Raw genomic sequence first — 22,044 nt, 5'->3', positions numbered from 1 at the left:
GTGTGGTTCCCTCCTGATCCCCCCAAAATAAAAACCCTAAAAGTGAAAAACAAAGTCATTAAAAAATTATAGAAAATAATTCCTATAAAGTATTAAAGATAGAAACAGCAGATAGGGTGCTTGAGATAGAACACACACAAGTATCTCAGCCTTTACGAGAAGTGGGGAAGGAAATCACTAAAGCAGTACTTAATGGTTTGACAAAGGCACCTCACTAGGCCAGCTATTCGGTGGATGAGTAGAAAACAACCTCCACATCAGAATCTGACAGTGATACTTCCATCTGTTCATTTCCTTTTTCAGTATTATAATGAATTGTAATTTGCATCTGTCCATGAATGCGAATTTACATATTATGTTAAAGTAGGAAAAACTTGACTATCTATGTTTTATAATGACATGAGACTGTGAAAATCTAGATTACCAGCCTAAGTTGTGCATGGAAGATTTTCAGGTCTCAGGTCTTTGAGAGCTGTCCAATTTACTAAAAAGGCTACCACTTTTGAAAAATAACAAGTGTTATAAATGCGCTGATTTTTTTCTGATAGCAGCTGCTTGCAAAAGCAATATTTACATATCACTTCAAAATACTAACTCTATTAAACTGGCCTTCCAAAATAAATGACATTTCAATTATAAAGGCTGAACTCACATGTGAGTTGATCTGATAACTCATGTGCTAGAGAGAATATTTATTTAAACGTTTGAAAATGTACTCTGCTTCCTTTAATAGTGCATGATGCAACCTGGCCAAACCTCTTAGGTTAAGTAATTAGGAAAGCTGGGCAACTTTTTAAAAATGTTTTGAAGCATTAGAGAACCAACAAATTAGAGGACAAATATCCAGAAGTAGTAGTAGTACTGGTAGTAGTGATAGTAGTAGCAGTCGTAGTAGGAGAGTAGTAGTCGTAGTAGTAGTGATTTGGAAGACTTTTCACACAGAGCTCTGCACACAGAATAAGGTGGAAGGTATAATTAAGATACATGTAAGCAATTCTTGAAAGAGATAAAATCAGGCAGAAACATTATCTGAAAATTACACAGAAGTTTTCAAATTGATGACATCAAAAGGCAGATTGAAAAAAAGTTTCAATTTTATTTTATCCTTATCCTACTCCTAATGCTGAAAAATGATAATGATGTGTCGTCAATATTAGAACTCAATCAATGTTCTCTGTGATGGGTCAGAGAGGAAGTACTTTTGGTGTTGTGAGAATCTCTATTGCAGCCACAGACATTACAAAAACAACTGAGTACGATCATTTCAATAAACACATATACCAGCACTGAAGTCCGCATTTCATGCAGTGTTCACATGTCACAACAGTCTTCCTGCCCTCAGCCATCTGAAAGTGCACCAACTAATCTTAGCCCAGAGGCTGTACAAAGATTTAAAGTGCATTTTATACTTCAGGGTACAGCTTTCAGGCCTCTGATCTATGAGAACAGTCAAGTCATTAAACTTAAAAATTCTATAAAAACATATTTTTAAAAATCTGGTTAGCAGTGATACAGATAAAGAATATGCTTTAAATATGTTTAAAATAATGTTTAAATCCAACATTTTCTGAGTAATTTGCAAAAGCAATTTACTGGTATTAAAGAACAGAGGAAAACAGGGGCTGCAGCGATAGCACAGTGGGTAGGGCTTTTGACTTGCATGAGGCCGACCCAGGTTCAATTCCCAGCATCCCATATGGTCCTCCAAGCACCGCCAGGAGTAATTCCTGAGTGTAGACTCAGGAGTAACCCCTGAGCATCACTGGGTGTGACCCAAAAAGAAAAAAAAGGAATAGAGGAAAACACTAGGAAGTTTTCTGAGAAAATCTTTATGTAATGGGTACTAGAACTGAAAATTCAATACAGTGATTTAATCCAGAAAAATATGTACCACTTCTGTTTGGATTAGTGTATCTGTGAGCTATCAAGTAGCATTCAATCTAATCTTAAAAATAAAACTTAGACCTGATCTTCATCTGAAGTTGAAATATTTTTGTTAACACGTGCTTTTCAAATACAAGTTAACAGATACTGAGTCACAGCTATTCCACAAATTTTTTTTTAAAAAATGTAAAAATCCTAGATGTATGTTTTAATTAGGAGGGGGGGGTTGCAGAGGTGCAGAATCGAACTCGGGGCCTCATCTGAGTACTTTACCACTGAGTTCTATCCCTGACCCCACATGTATTTTTGTGAGAAAAATATTTTTACATCATAAAAATGTTTAAGTACTTTTAGTATCATTTCACATTTCTTAGACGGGTGGAGAGGCACTCCGCGGGATGCTGAGGATCTATTCCTGCCTCAGTGCTCAGGAGACCAGACAGTACTGGGGATCCAACTTTGCTACACATAAAGCTGGGGTTTTATGCCCTGTTTATCTCTGGCTCTGTTTGACTTTAATTTTGTTTTATTTGGGGGCCACAGCCCATGATACTCAGGGGTGACTCCTGACTCAGCTCAGAATGACTACTGGCAGTGCTCAGGGTACCATAAGGAATGCCAGGCACAGAACCTGGGCCCCCTGGACTCTCTCCAGCCTGTTTCACTTACTTTATAACACTGTTTTGGGCCAGAGTTCCAACAGGCTACGTACCTGCTTCATACAGAGTATGCCTGAGTTTCACCCCCTAATGGCACCCCCATCACTGCTGGTAGGGCCCCCAGGTATACAGCTGGGAACAGTCCTTGAGCATTGCCAAGTGTAGCCCCAAATTAAAAAAAAAATTTAAAGAAAAAGAAATGATGTAGGTTGGAAAACAGTTTTAGCAACATCAAAAGAGACAGGTGAGTAAGTTTGCTTTATATAGCATTACAAGACCTTACTAACAGTTGAATGTAGGTAGGAGAGAGAGAGACCTCAACGATGACTCCTTTTTGGTGGCTTAGAACAAATGCAAGAGCATTTATGATTTTCATAGTACTCAGTGCAGGAGTGAAAGATATGAATTCTGAGTCACAGCATTGTTTCTTAGTATAACTACACCTTATTTTCTTCACAGGTACAATAATTTGTACTTTATGCCTCGCAATATTATGGAGAGAAAACCAGGCATGTCATGAAAATTTGCAAAAACACAGCTGACATATTAATATTAATTTTCATGTAAACATAAACTATTACTGAACTGATTTGATGTATCAAAATCTCAGATACCAGATTCCATGTAACATAAAAAACTTTAAGAGTTCTTGCATTTGCTTTTAAGACAACTTTGCTATAAAGTATAAAGTATAGTTATGTTCAAGATTTACCATTATGAGCTGTTCATACAACTGTTCATGAGCTTACAAATCAAGTTTACCAAACCTGTAGAAATTCACAGTATTCAAAGTAACATTTAATTATTGAAACTAAATGCACATGTATGTGTATACATAAGAGTAACAAATATTTTCATGAACCAGTGGCAAATGGACATTATGAAGGCACAATTAAAAAGACCGTGGAAAAACAACACATTTTCAAAATTCCCAAATAACAGGCTTCAACAGAACTTTCTTGGTTACTAAAACCATATTTAAGCAATGTAATTTTTTTCCCAGAAAGTATACAATGCCTAAATTATTAGCCATTGGTTGGGGTTAAATTAGTAACTCAGAAACTGCTTTTCAACAATAATTTTCATTAGCTGCGCAAGCTGCATTTCTGGTCCTCTGCATCCTGCCCAGAGAGGGAAGTGCTCCTTTCAGTTTGTTTCCTTCTGCCTCATCTGAAGAATGTGCACATACAGGCAGAAGGAGCAAACAAAGCGGGTTGAAATTGAAGCCAGGCAAGCAGGGAATCAGAATTAACACAAAAAGCTTCATTTATCTGCCTTTTACTCTACCACCACACATAACATTAGAGAACTTTCTTCTAGTCAGACAATACCGGGAAAAAACGTTTTCTGTTATCCCTTCAATATAACAAATTGTCTAACTCTTCAGGTTTTTTATTTCCATCCTCAAATTATCCTCTCATCTCCAATGATTTATTAATAAAAAAAGCAAACGAGCTTTTAAATGTTCATGAAGTGAGTCCAAGGAAGAGGAGCAGTCGAGGCTGTTTGGAGGGGCCTGGGCGGCCCTGTGTGACTCTGCATCCATGCAGGGCTACTATAATAAAAAAACCCTTGTTTATGGGCGCTGGCGCAGCAGGACTGCAGGTGAGATGCTTGCCTTGCAGCAGACCCAGATCCAAGCCCCGGCACCCCAAGTCCCACCAGGCGTGATCCCTGAATGCCACCAGATGTGGGTCAAAACCCAAAAACAAAAAACTAGAATATGCACTAGAAATATCTATTCTTATTACATGGTCTAGAAATATGAAAAGATGGTAAAGGATAAAATATATCTGCACTGTAGCACTGTCATCCCATTGTTCATTAATTTGCTTGAGCGGGCACCAGTAACGTCTCCAATGTGAGATTTGTTGTTACTGTTTTTGGCATATCAAATGTGCCATAGGCAGCTTGCCAGGCTCTGCATGCAGACAGGATATTCTCGGTAGCTTGCCGGGCTCTCCGAGAGGGACAGAGGAATTGAACCCAGGTCAGCTGTGTGCAAGGTAAACACCCTACCCGCTGTGCTATCGCTCCAGTCAAAATACATGTGTAAAAATATATACATGACTAAAAATCTGAAATAGATGAAATAGATGTTATGTGAATAAAAATGCTTGGAGCTCCAAATGTTTAATCCTGTCACTGCATGGTCTCCCAAGCCTACTGGGAATGGCCCAAAATAAAAATATTTTGAGATAAAGTTTTTCTCAAAATGTTTTATTACATTCAAAGTTTTTTATTAGGGGCGGAGGTGGCTGTTTCTTTCAACACGCAGGCCCTGTGGTGCTACCAGGGCCACCCCCAGCAATGCTGGGGTGGGGGACAGGGCATGCAGTGCCAGGGAAAGAACCTAGGGCCTGCAACATGCATGGCATATGCTCTACCACTTGAGTCGCATCCCCGGTCCTACATAAAAAGTTCCAGTAATTAAATTTTCGGGGTGAGTGGGAATTCCTGTGTTAATGGCATCAGTTATAACACATCAACATTTTCCTAAAAAAAAAATTTTTAGAAGACTCAAGTCTTAATTCAAAGAAGACCCTCTATGGTAATAACTCTTAACCAAGTAAGAATTTCCCCCTACCCTCCAGGGGGGATATTTCTAAGTAGCCAAAATGATCAGAGATATTACTGGCACTTTGGGGGCGGAGCCAAATATGATGGCTAAGTTTCTGTGCCAACTTGACTGGGACAGAGGCTGCTGAGAGACCTGGTCAGACATTACTCTGGTCACTTCTGGGAAGGTGTTTCTGGGTGAGATTACTGTCTACATTGGGAGAGTAAGTCGTACAGGTCACATCACCACCCAGTGTGGGTGGATCTCAGCCAATTCACCCGGGACCTAACCAGAATACCAAGGCTGATCTCCAGAAGCAACAGGATTCTGCCTTCAACTCAAACTAAGACACCCCCTCCTCGAGTCCCCTGCCTGCCAGTCTTCAGATTCTATCCCCTCGGGTCTCTCGGGCGGGCTGTCCTTTGGACTCAAACTGGAATGACACCATTGGCTCCCTGATCTCACCCTACTTACCCCACAATCATGAAGACTTGCCCACCTCCATAATCCCAGGAGCAATTCCTTTTATCAGCCTCTTTCTGTAAATGTATATATGTATTTTTACATATGCATATGCCTAAACCCTACTTGCTTCTGGGAGAAGTCTAATACTAATGTCCTATAAAGTCAATGGCACCCTGACTGAGAAACAAGGAGTTGGTTAAAAACTTAGTTCCGGTGGCAGGGTGGAGACAAAGAGTGCTTTCTAATAATCATATATGACTTGCAACACTCTTCAGGTCATCCACTTCAGATTCCTACCTCGGCATTCAATACCTCTGGTGTGGTTAAAAAAAAGAGAGAGAGAGACATTCGAAAGAAAAGGTATCCAAATATATTTGACCTGCCACCCTTTAGGGGGGAAAATCCCTTAGCAACCCCCTAGAAATCTCCTTTCATTAGGTGAACAAACAGAAAGTGCACCACCAACTCACGGGGGCACAGTGCCCCCGCCCTGCCCAAGAGGAAGAGCCCTCTTGCGCCTTGGGAGCACCACTCTAAGCGATCCCTACACCAGGACGGAGGGACACCCAAGCCCAGCCCACAAATTCCTGTGCTCTGGCCCTGGGACAGGCACATGCCCGCTGCTGGCTGCTGTGGCCTGTCTGCCTGTATCTTCCGGCCTGGGAATGATGTTCTCAGTGTCCAAAGGGCCCTTGCTGAAAACAGTGCCTTGCCCCTGCCCTGAATATTTGGCAACAACAAAATTAAACTCTACCTTTTTATCCACTCATACATTTTCAAACCTGATGCTGGGATTCCATTTCTTTTCACATTATTTTAAGTGACTGACCCTGCATTTCTGAGGAAGATTTTTTTTTCCTTAAAGATCCCAAACACCCTACCCCCCCACACACACCACACCAGTCTACAAGGTTCTGCAGTGAGGAAGGTTCAGCTTAATATACCAGCCGCTTTCTTGGGGGTGTAAAATTATTTTTGTTAGTGGACTTAGGGAAATTTGTAAGGTTAAATCTATCTTTTTCAATATTCCCTCAAAACCATTATCAATACATAAAACGGCGTCGCTCTTGGCCAAGATGTAAGCAGACCAACCTCAAACAGGCTAGCTGTGAGCTCCTCCAATTCCTGTCCGAGTTGATCTCGCACTTTAGAAAGCCTTTCACACTCTTCATCTTTTAACTTCAGTTCCTATGAGAAATTGATCATTTTATTTTGAATTTCCAGAGTTAAAGTGGGATTCAGCAGATGTATTATCTTTACTGACAAAATCACAAACTATTCATACTGTTCCCTCCTACAATGTTCACAATGTTTATTTAGCACTTGTTCTGTAAAAGACAACTGGGAAAACCTAAAATTAAAACTAATCCTCACAGATTAAATTTTTAATTTTATTTCATAAAACACTCAAAGATTAATATTATATATTACATTTAATCCAAAGATTAAATATTATATATTACATGTGAAAGCTGATTTGATGACTTCACTTTCTCTAAACATATTTGTTCCCAAAGAATTCCTCCAGTTCTGCTGATTCATTTCAATAGAAATCTTAGTGAGCTATTTATCGTGTTTACAACTTTTTAACTTATCATTTCATGTACCATATTGAAATTAATCTAAAATTCTCACCAGGAGACTAGACCCACTTAATTCTATTACCAGAAATAAATGATGCATATTTGCACTGAAAACAAGAGGAAGGTTATTAAGAACAAAAATCACATCATACAAAAATATACATAACTTCTCACCAGCTCACAATTTAAAAAAAAACAAACACGTCTTTATTAAGATGCTGATATTTATTGCCTAAATCAATTATCCAAACCCATTTTTTTTAAATCTACATTCCCAAAAGAGTGGACAGAATTATACTAAAATTAAAAGGTCAATTGTGCTAGAACTATGATTGCTGGACCTCCTAAAAGCCAAACACACCAACCAGGATGGAGAAGTCCCCAGAGACTACACCTTCAACACACGAGCCCAGAGAGTGTCCCTACAACTTCAGGTTAAGAATGTGGCTCAGCTGTCAAGATCTCAGGGTCAACAGCTGTGCAGAAGAGAGCAGAACAGCAAAGGGGAAAGAGATATAGAGATGCCTCAAAGTCTTAGGACCCCTAAACCACTACAAACACCCCCACAGAGGAGAGCCCTTTCCGGGGGAAGGGAGGAGGAGGAGACTCAGGCGGTGAGGGGAGGTAACAGGCCCTGTCTACTTTGGGACAGGCAGGAGCTGCTACATAATATGTTGGATCAGTGCAAAACAAAATGTGGGCTCCTCATTCAAATGTCTAGGTGGTAACTGCAGAGCACCGGTCAAATCTGGTACCTCTTTTTGAGTGTGTCCATGAAGCACTTGGAACGGCACTGAACTTGGGACCCCACCCCCACCTCCCTAACCCAATCTGATCCCATTCATCCAGAAATGTCTGATCATTTTATATCTTTTCATCATTTTGGATTTGGAATCAGACCCAGCAGTGCTTAGTGGTTACCCCCAGCAGTGCATGGGACTAGGTGGTGCTAGGGATGGAACTGGGGCCTCCCGCATGCAAAACATATGCTCAGCAAGGGGAGCATTTCTCTGACCCTGCTGTCTCTGTGTTTCAAGGTCCAACCCAATGTACCTAAAGTCAAATTCACCATTCATGTACAGAGTTCTTAGGACCTCACTTCTACTTTCTTTATCAGTACTCTCCCTTATACTGTAATAGGGTCACTCAAAATTTACTGAATAAAATGACCTTTTGTGTTATTAATACACCAGCCATCCATCTAGGTGTTTAGAGACACAAAAAAAGAGGATACAACCCATGACATTCACAGCCAATAAGGGTAGCAAATCTTAACAAAAATTCACAAGGTGGTCCTGAGGAAGGCCTCAGAAGCAGAGCGCCCACTTGGCATTCGTGAGGCTGAGTCTGATCCCTGACACCTGTGATTCCTGGCTCTGCCGGTGTTCCCAGGCATGGCAACCCAGACGGGAAGGGGTGATGGGGGGAAAGATTTCCAAGGCAGCACTTGGGCTATGACTCCAGTGGCAAAGGACCAGGCCTGGAAACACAAGCCCACCCATACGCCCACCTACCCCAAGCACTGCCAAGATGGCCATGGCTGTCATTAAATACTGACAGTCCCAGATACCAAACTGACTGGAATGGCCCTGCCTCCCATTCTGGGTCCCCACAACCACTAAGTAAAAAAAAGATTCACAAGGCATTTGATGTGGGTTATGTAGTATGATGTGTACATACAAGAAAAAGTGATATTTAGGGGCTGGAGTGATAGCACAGCAGGTAGGGCATTTGCCTTGCACGCGGCCGACCCGGGTTCAAATCCCAGCATCCCATATGGTCCCCTGAGCACCACCAGGGGTGATTCCTGAGTGCATGATCCAGGAGTGACCCCTGTTTATTGCTGGGTGTGATCCAAAAAGCAAAAAAAAAAAAAAAAAAAGTGGTATTTACCACATGTAAAGAAAGAACTAAAACATAAGCTAAAAACATACAAATATACTATAAATTTTATAATAGCAGGTCAGACAATAGTACAGTGGACAGGTCACTTCCCTTTGTCACTTGATGGGACAGGACCAATCTGGGTTTGATCCCTGTCATCCCAGATGGTCCCCCAAGCACTGCCAGGAGTGATCCCTGAGTGCAGAGCCAGGAGTAAGCCCTGAGCATTGCATGGGTGTGACCCAAAGCACTGCACTGTAGCACTGTCGTTCCGTCGTTCGTCGATTTGCTCGAGCGGGCACCAGTAACGTCTCCATTGTGAGACTTGCTATTACTGTTTTCGGCATATTGATATTCTATATGACCCAAAACCAAACAAAAATTTATAGTAGCTAAGATGTGGAGGAATACATGCCACAAAAAGATAACCAGAAAGTTTGGTTTGTGGCCAGTCCTGAAAAGGTTTGGCATGAAACTAGAATATAGTTTAAAGGTAGTGTAAAGTCACTGAAAACTTTTAAGCAGAACAGTGACAATCAAATTTGGAATTCAAAGTGATAACTTAAACCAGTCCATCTAAAAGAGTAAAGGGTTAAAAAAAAACACTGGCTCAGAAACTGTGACCTGGTTTAAAACAACTAAAGACAGATGACCACTCAAATATCATCTTAGGCAAGAGATATAACTGAGTCTAAGTAAGACGGTAGTACTGGACAAGAAATTTTGAGAGATATTTGAAACAGAATAAAAACTGATTCTTGGGACTAGAGCAATAGCACAGCGGTAGGGAGTCTGCCTTGCACACAGCCAACCCGGGTTCAATTCCCAGCATCCCATATGGTGCCCTGAGCACCACCAGGGGTAATTCCTGAGTGCAGAGCCAGGAGTAACCCCTGTGCATTGCTGGGTGTGACCCAAAAAAGAAAAAAAAACAACCTCTAGTTCTTTACTTTTTCTGGTTTGGGGGATACACCCAGTGACACTCCCTGGCAACTCCCATCTCAGTGCTCAAGGTGCTCAGGGGACCATGCAGTGGTGGGTGCCAAAACCGGGCCTCTCCCAGCTCGAGCTTGTACTCTAGCCCTTTAAGTTATCACCCAGACCTCTGATTTTTTTAATTTAAATTTAGAATTTTATTTTAACTTAAATTTAAAATTTTACAGTATTTTATACATCAGGGGGATAAAAGCTGTCAAAAATGATGTAATGCTATTTATATCAAAATTTTCCTTTTGCACTTAAGGGTGGGAACTCTTTAAACTGACAAAAAGATTTTTATGTTATTCTATTTTTTGTTACCTTTTGCCATAATGTCAGATCATAGTGATATTTAACCTATTAAGTTAATATTTAATTTACTGATATTTAACCTGTTTCATTATTTTGGTTTTGGGGCAACCTCTGGTGATGCTCAGGGTACTCCTGGCTCTCACAAGGACCATGTGGGATGCCAGGGATCAAATCAGCATCAAAACAAAACAAAAATTTATAGTAGCTAAGATGCGGAGGGAGAGATGCAAGGCAAGCAACATACCCGCTGTGCTATCTCTCCAGCCCCTTATAATTAGCCTATTTTATGTTTATCCTATTAACCTTTTGAAGATACTTAACCTATTAAGGCCAACAAAGTCACCTGATTTAATTGAGTTAATCACAACATGGACAGTTATGAACAAGTTCACACACAAGCAGGCAATGACAACTACCATAATTGTCATCTAGTCAGTTGCAATTAAAGACTCACATGGTTTGGGGGGAAAAAAACCCATAAATCTCAGTATCAATGAAATATTATCACGCAAACATGTCTTTTCTCCACAATTAGTGAACTCCTTAAGGATACAGTCAAATTCCATTTCCATTTTGTGCCCTAAGTAGTTTAGTAAAAGGCTCTGAATACTTCGGTTCCTAAAAAAATTTTTTTAATTCATTTATAACAGGACATTGTAAATGTTCATAAGCAATGTCACACTGAACATGGATTTGGTGCATCCAACAAACACAGATCCTGCAGAAAGGGAAAGAAATCAGACAAGTCCAGGTGCAACTCAGAACCCGAAGAGGCTGCAGTGCTATTAGACAAGAATGAAATTTACTAAACTGTATTTCGTGTATCCAAGAACCTAGAAGAAAGACTGAGCATGTTTTAAGTTAGGAAAACATTTAAAAGACCCAATTTCCACTTTCAGACATGGGGACCAGAGATACAGTACGGTAGAGAAGGCGCTTGGCTGGCACACAGCTGATCCAGGCCAACCCCCAACACTACATATGGTTTCCCAAGAGTGATTCCTGAGTGCAGAGCCAGCACGAAAAGGAAAGGGAAGGGAAATGAGAGCAGGGGAGGGAAGAAAGCAGGGGCAGAAATCAGGAGAAGGGAGGAGTAAAAAGGAAAAATCTTTCGGAGGTAATAATTACAACCTCTAAAATTTTTAAAAACATGCAGATCTGGCTATATGACAGGTCAGAGCACAAAGATAGTACAGTGGGTCAGACACTTGCTTGCCTACAGCTGGTCTAGGCTCAATCATAAGGTCTCCTGAGCCTGCCAGAACTGATCCCTGAATACAGAGCCACGAGTAAGTCCTGAGCATTGCCAGGTGTGGAAAAAAAAAAAAAAACCTGCACAGGATTAACAGACCGAAAGTGGCCAAACAATAATAATACTAGAGAAAGCAATAGAAAAACTCTCCCCAGTGAAACAGAGAGGAGAGGGGTGGAAAAAATGCATTAAAAAATGAACAGAACACCACTGAGCCATAAAATAACTTTTTAGAAATCTAATGTCTGTATAATATGAATTTCAAAGGACATAAAGGGGCTTGTAACGTCTGAAGACATAATGGCCAAAATTTTCTAAACTACGTGACAGTAAACAATCAGCAGCTCACGAGGCTCAACAAAACCCATTTTCAAGAAACCTGCAGAAAACTACACCAACGTACTCCTTACGGTGTGCAAATGCTTACAGTCTGGATAAAAGGAATCTCATCACAAACAGAGGTTAAATTACTGCCTAAAAGTCAAAACACTAGGGGGCTGAAGATAGAACAGCAGGTAGGGCTTTTGCTTTGCCAGGTTCAATTTTGCAGCATCCCATATGGTCCGCTGAGCATTGCCAGCAGTGATTCCTGAGGGCAGAGCCAGGAGTGACCCCTGAGCACCACCAGGTGTGGCCAAAAATACCAAAAAATTAAAATTAAAAGAAAAAATTACCAGTATCAGGAGACAGAAAAACGGTACAGGGTTTATAAGATGCATGCTTTGCATGCAGCTGACCTAGGTCCCATCCCCAGCACCACCTGGTCCCCAGAGCATCACCAGGTATATCCTTGGAGATCCCCAAGCATAGCTGGGTGTGACCATGGAGGCCCCCTGAACACTACTGGGGGAGGCCCGGGATTTTAGTGGCACCACGAGGCCTACGCAGTGCTGCAGACTTGGGCCTCTATTGAACCACTGGCCCAATGGCCAAGAAAAGCCAGAAGGAGCACCAGAGCTACCAGAGTAGCTGATCAGGCTGCCCCACCAGCTTCCCCCCAAAAACATAATCACCCTATAATTCTTTATCCAGTAAAAATGTCTTTCAAAAACAAAGGCCAAAAAACTTTTTCAGATAGCTAAAACTAATTTATGACCAGTAAATATGTGTGACAAAAATATTAGGGAAAGAGATGTAAGTAAAAGGAAAACAACATCAGGTGGATATCTGGATTCGAATCAACAGTACTGAAAATGGTAGCTACCTGGGAAAATACTCAGATTTTAATTATTTAAATCCCTGTAACAGATAACCAACTGTATAATGCAAAAATAATAACCATGTTTTGTGGGGTTAAAATAGTGGAAAAATAGAGTGTAAAGTCAAGAGAGTAGAAAGAAAAGTTCACTTTTGTAAAGTTCTTATACTCTACATGAGCAGCATCTTGTCAGGAAGATGCAGAGAGGGGCTGGGCTGTAGCTCAGCAGTAGAGTACATACCTACATACCTCGTATGTGTGAGACCCTGAGTTCAAGCCCAGCACCAAAAAAACAACAGAAAGGTACCTGAAGAAGTTATTTCAACATGTACAGTACAGAGACAAGAGAACTAGCTCAGCATGACATGTATATTGTCCCGGAGTTCTGCCTAAGTGATTCCTGACCAGAGTCCGTAGCAGGCGCTGAGCACCACTGAATATGGCTCCAAAAACCAAAAAACAACAATTAAAAAAAGGACACTAAAGCCCTAGAGCAATCACTAAATTTGCACAGAGACACAAAGGTTAGTAGCTAATAAGTCAAAAAGCATAGCAGATGTTAGGATTAAAAAAGCAAGATCTAATCATATGCTACTTACAAGAATGACACTTTCTAAATAGGAAGGCAATATAAGTTAAAATTAAAAAAACATGATTTTCCTCTTTTTAAAGGATAATCAAAATAAAAATAGTTGTTAACATAATTTTGAGTCACAATTTGCCATAACTGAGGAAATAATTTCATATTCAAAAGTCCTTTGCAAGCTTGGAGCTCTAAATAGTATTATTTACTATTTTATCAAATACAACCACACCTCAGCACACTCTTTCTTCCCTCTCCTTCCCCCATTTTGGGAAAAGGAGAAAAAAAAAGGCTATGGCATTTTCTTCTGATAAAATACAGTTATCCAAAAATGTCTTATTATCTATATGGTTGTTAAACCATGAGACATTCACTGAAACAGTTGTAAGGAAAGATGTGCGTCAGTCATTGTATTATACTATGCTAGGCACTGAGAATATAAATGTTACACTCTTGGGAGACAAGTCTGGTAGGGAAAGGATGGGAATATGCTTGTGAAATGCTATAATATGCTGGAAATTGCACCTATCCAATGTTTACCCTATCTTTTCCATTTTTTAAGTCTGAATTGTTCCATTTCACCTAAGCTGTCAAACCAATGTGTAGAGTTGTTCACACTGCTCTTTTATAATATTCTTATGTCAGTAGGATCTATAGTGAGAGCCCCTTTTCATTCCTGAGATTAACAAGCTGTTATCAGTCCTGCAGACGTTTGCAAATTTCTTGATCTTCTTAAGGAATAAGCATGTTGCTTCACTCAATTTCCATTACTTTCTGTTGCTGTCATTATTGATTTCTGCTCTCATCCCTCTGTTTGCTCTGGTTTTAGTGTGTTATTCCTTTAGGTTATTAAAAAAGAAAGTTTTCAGATTTAGAACTTTTCCCTTTTTTTTTTTAACAGATATGTCGTGCCATAACCTTCCTTCTGAAGTTTACTAACATTCTCAGAAAAAGAGTATGAGATGGCTAAAAAAATTGGAAACAAATAAAACTTTTAAGATGATCAAGTGGGAAACAGATCAAATAACCAAAAAAAAAAGTTTCAGAAATATTCAAGCCAGGTGAATAGTAAAGATAATATTATTAAAAAATTCCTCAAAACAACTTGGACTAAATGATTTCAAGTAAATGATTACAGGGTCGATGACATACAGAAGGAAAACCTATGCATGAATTATACCTCACCAAATGTGCGTTCCAGACCATGCCTACCAAGCAATGCAGAGGGCACATAAAGAGACTCAGAATCTCACTTTTCCTACCAGTATTTTTAGATCAGTTTCTTTACTGCTCGATAAATTCTAGAGATTTCTAAATACTGCCCAGCAGAAGCAATATGTGTATGAGAAGGATGAGAATTCTACATGATATCATCACTTGAGTTGTCCCATACTATACACAAATACTGACTGTGAATGTATGCAAGAATAAAGGATCTTTTAGCTTACCCTCTGAGCTTTTGCAAGTTCTTCCTTTAATCTTTCATAGCCCTTTTCTCTGACTTCCAAAACAGATGGACTTCGTAAACGAGACAAACTATCAAGACTCAACCCAAAAATATCATCACTGCCATCACAAGGCTCTGTTACAGCAGCCCCCTGTAAAAATTCCCTCTCTGCATTACACTGATCCTTTCTTGGAGTTAATTTAGTTGACCCAGCTGTGACTTCAGAGGTAGAACAAGGTGCTGGATCTGCAACATGGATGCTGTAAAGGAGAGTTAGAAAACATCAGCAGATGCTCAAATAAAACTGGCATAAACACAGTCTAGAACAGCACTATATTTAAGGAATTTCATGTTCAACCAAAGCAATCACAGGTCTAGTCCTTAATAGCCACCATGTGGCCATTGGCTATATTATACAGCACAGAAACAGAACATCATCATCATCATAGGAAAATCCTTTCAAATAATGCCACTCTAGAACAGAAACTGAAAAACTAAATCTGGGCTAAATCCAGTCTGCTACCTATATATAAAGCCAAATAATGATTGTAACATTTACATTTTCAAATGGCAGAAAATAAATCAGAATAATATTTTTGTGGTAGGACAGAATTATAGAAAGTTAAAATTCAGTGTCAACATATAAAATTTTGTTGGGACATTCATTTATATAATGTTTGTGGCTGTTTTTCACTATAACAGTAGTTGAACTATTGTGACAGATTATATGATCTGCAAAGTCTAACCTTCTTACTAACTGCCCTTTTATGTAAAGTTTGCTGACCCCTTCTGAACACTAACATTCTCTTACACAAGTTTTCTGAAATAAAACTTAAAACAAGGCAACCAAACTGTCCATCTATTTAATATGACACTTCAATATAAGCATTCTAACAATCACCTACCTGACACCAGATATTTCTGCACAATTTAAGTGCCTGGGAGATGAGTACACAGGTTGTGTAGGAAGATCAGAAACATCTAATGCATTTGCCTGGATGGGGGCTGGGCACAGCGCTGAAGGATGGGGCCGGAAGATGACACTTGGTGAGGTAGTCTGCTCTTGACTTCCAGGTTCATATACACCAAGAAGGTCCGGAGAAGTGGGTGAAGCAAGGTTTACTTCATGGAAGCCTTCCAAGGGGTCACTAGCCATAGCAAAAGCCTCATCATAGGATAACCTACGTTTAAACAAAAAGTAGCTATTTTAAAATCATAAAATTTACAAGAAGTCATAGAAACGTATGAGTCCATTATAAAGTAGTACTAGAATAAAAAAGATAGCAAAGATAACAAAACTAAAACCATTTAGCAGTTAAGTGTCCTCAAAGTACAAAGGTTACATAAAGCAAACTATCTGACTTGGAATAAACTTGAAAATCGTAGCTAATACTGTTGAAGTGAATATAATAAGTAACAGTGAAGAATGAATAAAAAGTGTGCTTCTGGGCTGGAGAGATAGATGGAGTTAGTACTATGCCTTTTCAGTGAATAAAATTAGGAATGTTTTTCAATAAGAATTTCTTTTCCTGTATTAGTAATTCAGATTCAAACAGGACTTCTAAGTTTTAACTTCCTTGATTTCTTCTCATACACTGAAAACCTTGCTCTCAATGTCACTGGCAAATAACTTATTTGTTTAATCTCGTATATAGTCATTTCAGAATAGCAATAACAATGTTAGTTTTTTCACTTTTCTTTTTAGCATATATTCTAAATACATATTTTTATGGTGTTTAAGTTAAAATCATTTGCAATGGCTCTTGTATATGATTGTTGCCATCTGTATACACAGCTAAGTTCAACCATCTTATTTTTAGATTTTTTTTTAAAATTACATGTTTTGTCATAGACATGCTTGAACAGGTAAAAATGGGACAATAATATTCCCTCTCTTGTCCAGGTTGCTAAAAGGATTAAAGGCAATATCCAATCTAAAGTACTTACTAGTGTTTAGTATACAGTATGGTCTCAATAAACATTCTTTATCATAGTCATAACAACATGAATGTTTCAGTTTATCCATAAGCCAAAATAATATATATTTCATGTAATTACACAATTACATCACAGTTGAGATGAAAACTCAAAACCAAAACTAAAATCCTTTTACTTGAATACTCTAAAAATTATTTTATAAAGTCTTTATTGGTTTCCCACAGTCTATACAAAAAAAAAAAGTATCCAGGCTAATTAGTTTGAAAATTACAGTCTTCTGTGATCTAAGTCCAATCCCTCTTCCCATCTTTCCCTTCCTAAAATAGTACCTGGATAGTCACGAATGGTACCTTTATAAAACATCATTCCCAAATACAAGCACCAATACAATACATAATTTTTACTTATTTTTATTTTTTGTAGAGCCATGGATAAAACCAGGGCCTCCCATGAGCAATCTACCACTGAGTACATTTCCAGGTACATTCTTCATAAAAATAACCCTCCCAAACCTTCATTAAGCTAAAAATGCTTATTCTTTCACAACCATTAAAAGGTTTTGAGGGCTGGAGTGATAGTGCAGGGAGAAGAGTGTTTGCTTTTCACAAGGTCGGCCAGGATTCAATCCCCGGCACCCCATATGGTCCTCCAAGCTGGCCAAGAGAAATTTCTGAGTGCAGAGCCAGGAATGCCCCACCCCACCCCAAAAAAGTGCTGAAAATAAGACAAGCACAGATGAACAAAGACTATTGTAAAATTGAGAAAGAGTTACAAAAAATGTTTATGTACTTTTCTCAAGAATTATAGATTATCACATTTTGCATGTGGGTATCCCAGGTTTGATCTCCATTAGTCTCCTAAACATCAATGTGAATGGGCCAGATCACTGACAAGTGTGGTTAAACAAACAAACAAACAAACCACTTAGGGACTGGATAACACAGCAGGTAGGAAGCTTGCCTTGCACGCAACTGGCTTGGGCTCAATCCCAAGCACTCCATTTAGTCCCCAGAACCTGCCAAAAGTAATCCCTGGGTGCAGAGACAGGACTAACACCTGTACACAGCCAGGTGTGCCCCCCGTAAAAATAAACAAACATATTACAGATGACTCCTCCAAAGGTATCACTGATGATCAAAACTAGAGCCATTGGGGTCGAAGCAATAGTACAGCGGGTAGGGCACTTGCCTTGCACATGGCCAATCCAGCTTCAATCCACAGCATCCCCCAAGGCCTCCCAATTACTGCCAGGAGCAATTTCTCAGCGCAGAGCCAGAAGTAACCCCAGAACATTGCTGGGTGTGACCCAAAAAGGGAAAAAGCAACCCTAAACTGTTTGCGATATGTCACCCCATTGATCACCAGGGTTGATTCGGCTGATCTGGCTGGCTGGGCGGGTGCCTCCCTCCTGAAGCTGCGCTCGGTCAGAGAGGACGGCCTTTCCCGAATAGAGACGGACCGGTCTTTGGTTGAGGGTATACGAGTAGCTGTGCTCCCCTGCTAGAACCTCCAAACAAAACTATTACATATATATAAATTTCAAATCCAATAAATCATTTCTTTACTGTAGAAAGTGTTCATTTCAGTCCTCAAGATGAAACCAGTCCTGTTAGATTGCCCAAAATGTTCATTGTTCCAAATAAAAGACCGTATCCAAAAAAGTATTGAACATTCAACTATAATTTATTACTTTTTTCATCCAAAAGTGTCATTTTTCATTTCTTATTCATTATAAACCAAGGAAACATCTAATCCTGATGATTTTATATTTACTTGTCTATAACAAACACTTCTGTAAAGTAAAAAATAATTTCACTAAATTCTGACATATGATCAGAAATTACTTATGATACTTCATCTACTCCATTAAACTTATAATTCATCTCGCTATACCTTAGAGTTTCACTGAATGAGTGTGAACACATCTGTATTTTTGAAAAAACAAAGTGTACAAACCTTATGGAAGAAAAATTATCTGGAAGAATACTAATAAATTCTGAGACCCAGCATGCTCACTATTAGGGCTTTATCCAAAGATAATTAGCAAAAGGGGGAAAAGCAGGGTTACCAACATTTGTACAAGACTGAACCAACCACCTACATCCTCATAATGAAGCACTATACATTGTTAAGAGAACATCATATACTGCTTTAATGAGGTTTCTAGAACAAAGAATAACATTTTTAAAGCAAAGTATTTATATGATAAACTACTTTTCATCTAAGGAGAAATACAATTTTACTCATATGTAGACAAGCAGATTTATGTACTTCTGTACATTTTTTAAAATAGAATAACTCAAAATGAAATGATTACTTGCAGAGAGTGGGGAAAGATATAAAAGCAAATGGTTTTAAACATCATAAAATTATATATCCCTGAAATATATGATAAAAGCAAAAATAAGTGAAAAAATTTTCAACAATCATAAATAATAACATTGCTATTACTATTCTGAAATATTAACATACTAGATTAAGCAAATAAGTTATGTCAGTATCATTCAGAAGATTTTCAGCATATGAGAAGAAATCAAGAAAGTTAAAAACTCAGATGTGCTAAATTTGAATCTGAAAGATCAATACAGAAAAAAAATTTTCTATTAAAATCGTGCCTAACTTTATCCACTGAAAAGGCATAGCTCCAGAGCAATGATCACACTTATACCTAGAGTAAAGCCATTTCCCATCAAAAAAAGAACCAGGACTCTTTAAGAAATGGCTAAATTCAGACCCAGAGGAGTCCCTTAATCAAGGACCCAGGAACTTGCTGTAATACCAGGAAGCAAGAAAACTCTCTTAAGACTTACAGAGTGGCATCAACAGAAATCACACAAGCCAAAGGTAGGATAATATCAAAAAGATCAGCAAATGACACCTCCCACACACACACACACAATTTCATTTCATCAGTTCATAATGATACAAAGTTGAAACACCTTACTGGACCCCTGAATTGGTCCTTGGGGCCAGTTTTGTAAAAGTAGTAAAATAAAGAATCACATACTGGACGAGAGCAATAGTACAGCAAGTAAGGCATTTGCCTTGCATGTGGCCTGCCTGGGATTGATCCTGGCACCCCATATAGTCCCCCTGAGCACCGCCAGGAGTGATTCCTGAGTGCAGAGCCATGAGTAACCCCTGAGCATCACCAGATGTGACCCAAAAAGGAAAAACAAATATATAAAGAATCAAGTGTCTTTCCGAACGGTTTATAAGAAGCCCTCCTCTTAAGAGAACTAACCTTAATAAATGTAATTCCAATGAAATTACATTACAAATTAGAACTCCTAATGATAAATAGCAGTATTTAATATTGAAATTAGGCAATACCTATCAAAAGCTATTAAAACCACAGAGTTAAAAATTATCTGAGGAATTTACATAGATAATAGATCAAATTGGCAGAACTTGAACTCACTGTGGTAGCATTTTATCACAAAACGGAACAAAATCTGACATTCCCAAGATTATGTGATAAAGCGGAAGATGACCATCCCATCCAGAGACACCGTTGGCCCCCTTAGGAGAAGGATCTCAAACCAATCAGCCTCCACATCTTCTTCAGTGCACAGGAAATAAAGGTGATTGGAACACAGGCAATATCACCATTTTGTGATTGTTGGACAAAAGCAACAGAAATTTAGACTAGGAAATTCCCCTGGACAAATGACTATTTAGTAAATAAACTGGAAAATAAGAGGTAGAAGGAATTTACAGATTAAAAAAGAGACCCAAGAGATACAATTAAATATGAGTCTGACATGGAATATTTGAATTAATCAAACATAAAAACAAATATTAATGAAGGAAAACTGAGCACTGGATTTAACTGATATTACAAATTACCAATTTCTAAGAATAACATGGTATGATTGCATTAAAAATCCTTATTTTTCAGACATACCAAAACACATATTAAAAAATTACTCATATTTTCTTCAAAATAATCCTCAGGTAGCAGCCCACATAGGGAGGAAATAGGGGTTAAACAACACTAGCCCAAATCACACCAGACAGAATATAAGGTCGTTTCTCCCTTAATAGCAGCTAGTATTTATTATTCACTATATATCAGAGAGTTCCAGTATATCCAGAATTGAAGAAACTTCAGCATAAGATAGACTAGACTAAAACCAATTCTGGAAGATTTCCGATTCCTCCAACCCTTAGAACTGCTTTGCCATTCCACTGTTAGACAATTCTAGTAAAAAAGTTTCTCTTCTGTTGAACTGCCATTCTTCATCTACCACTTACCTACCCAATATTCTACATGTAAACAAACTATTTCAGCTATTCTTCTAACATGTAGTGAGTTTCAACTCAGTGCCAGGCTCTGGGAAAGAAAAAACCCCATTTGCTCCAGAGTAGAGTACACAGCAGGGAATCTGAAAACTTTCTTCATCTGAAACCCCATTTTGCCCAAAGAACTTTTTATGCAAACCCGAGTGCACAAAATAAGCATACAAATCAAACTTTTACTGATAAATCATAAATTTGTTCTCCAAGTTTTTCAAGACTCCCCAAGAACCCCCACATTCAGTCACATGATCCCATAAGGGGCTGCAACCCACAGTTAAGAAGCTCTGAAGGGGGCCAGAGAGATGGGAGAGCAGAGCACCTGTCTTGCACAGAGATGATCCAATCCGAGTACAATCCTGGGTATTATATATGGCTGCCGAGGCCTGCCAGGAGTGAGCCCTGAGCAAAGAGCTGAGAGTAAACCCTGAGCTCAGCCAACTGTGGCCCCAAAACCAAAAGAAAAAAGAAAAGAAGCTATGAAGTAGAGCAGTAATACCAAGTGATAAATAATAAGAACAAAAGCAAGGAGTACTAACAGACCACATGGGAAGGAAAATTAATCAGTGAGAAAGGCACTCCAGAAAAAAACTAAAGCCAGAGACAAGACCTACAGAGAAGTAGGAATATGATTAAGTTTTGGGGAGTGTCTTAGGTGTGGCACAGAGCACTTATGAGAAATACAAATATGCCATGACGTGGAACAGTCTGTGAACATAAGACACAAGCATCCAGAAGGTCCAAATCGCACAGCTGCTGGGTCACCGGGCTCACCTGTGCCGAACGACAGCCCATCTCAGAAATCTGTCCCCAGTGTCTGCTGTACTGTAGGCGCATTAAAAGACCATGCCTATAAACACTTAAAACTGCTCCTCTTAGCAGGGCCCCTACCAACATTTCATTCTCCCAGAAAGAAACACGGGTTCAATTCATTTATGGAACAAAGATGTTGGGCTGAAAAATCTTTGGACATTTGAAACATAGGGTAAAGCTAAATTGTAC

The 22,044-nt window shown here is 39.1% G+C and overlaps 1 protein-coding gene across 3 annotated transcripts in view; it reads right to left on the bottom strand.

Moving 5' to 3' along the window:
• The window catches only part of RAB3IP (RAB3A interacting protein), a 45,270-nt gene that overhangs the window by 14,027 nt on the left and 9,199 nt on the right, over positions 1 to 22,044 (bottom strand). For 2 of the 3 annotated variants that reach the window (XM_055118366.1, XM_055118368.1), the window contains exons 3-5: positions 15,711 to 15,986; positions 14,807 to 15,065; positions 6,661 to 6,756 (exon numbers count right to left, since the gene is read on the bottom strand). In XM_055118366.1, the coding sequence (XP_054974341.1) occupies positions 6,661 to 6,756; positions 14,807 to 15,065; positions 15,711 to 15,986 (631 nt within the window). The remainder of the gene's footprint in view (positions 1 to 6,660; positions 6,757 to 14,806; positions 15,066 to 15,710; positions 15,987 to 22,044) is intronic. The other variant, XM_055118369.1, reaches the window with a different exon arrangement.

The sequence above is a fragment of the Sorex araneus genome, chromosome 10 (assembly GCF_027595985.1).
Source record: "Sorex araneus isolate mSorAra2 chromosome 10, mSorAra2.pri, whole genome shotgun sequence".
Lineage (NCBI taxonomy): Eukaryota > Metazoa > Chordata > Mammalia > Eulipotyphla > Soricidae > Sorex > Sorex araneus.
This window is presented reverse-complemented; position numbering and strand designations above follow the sequence as displayed.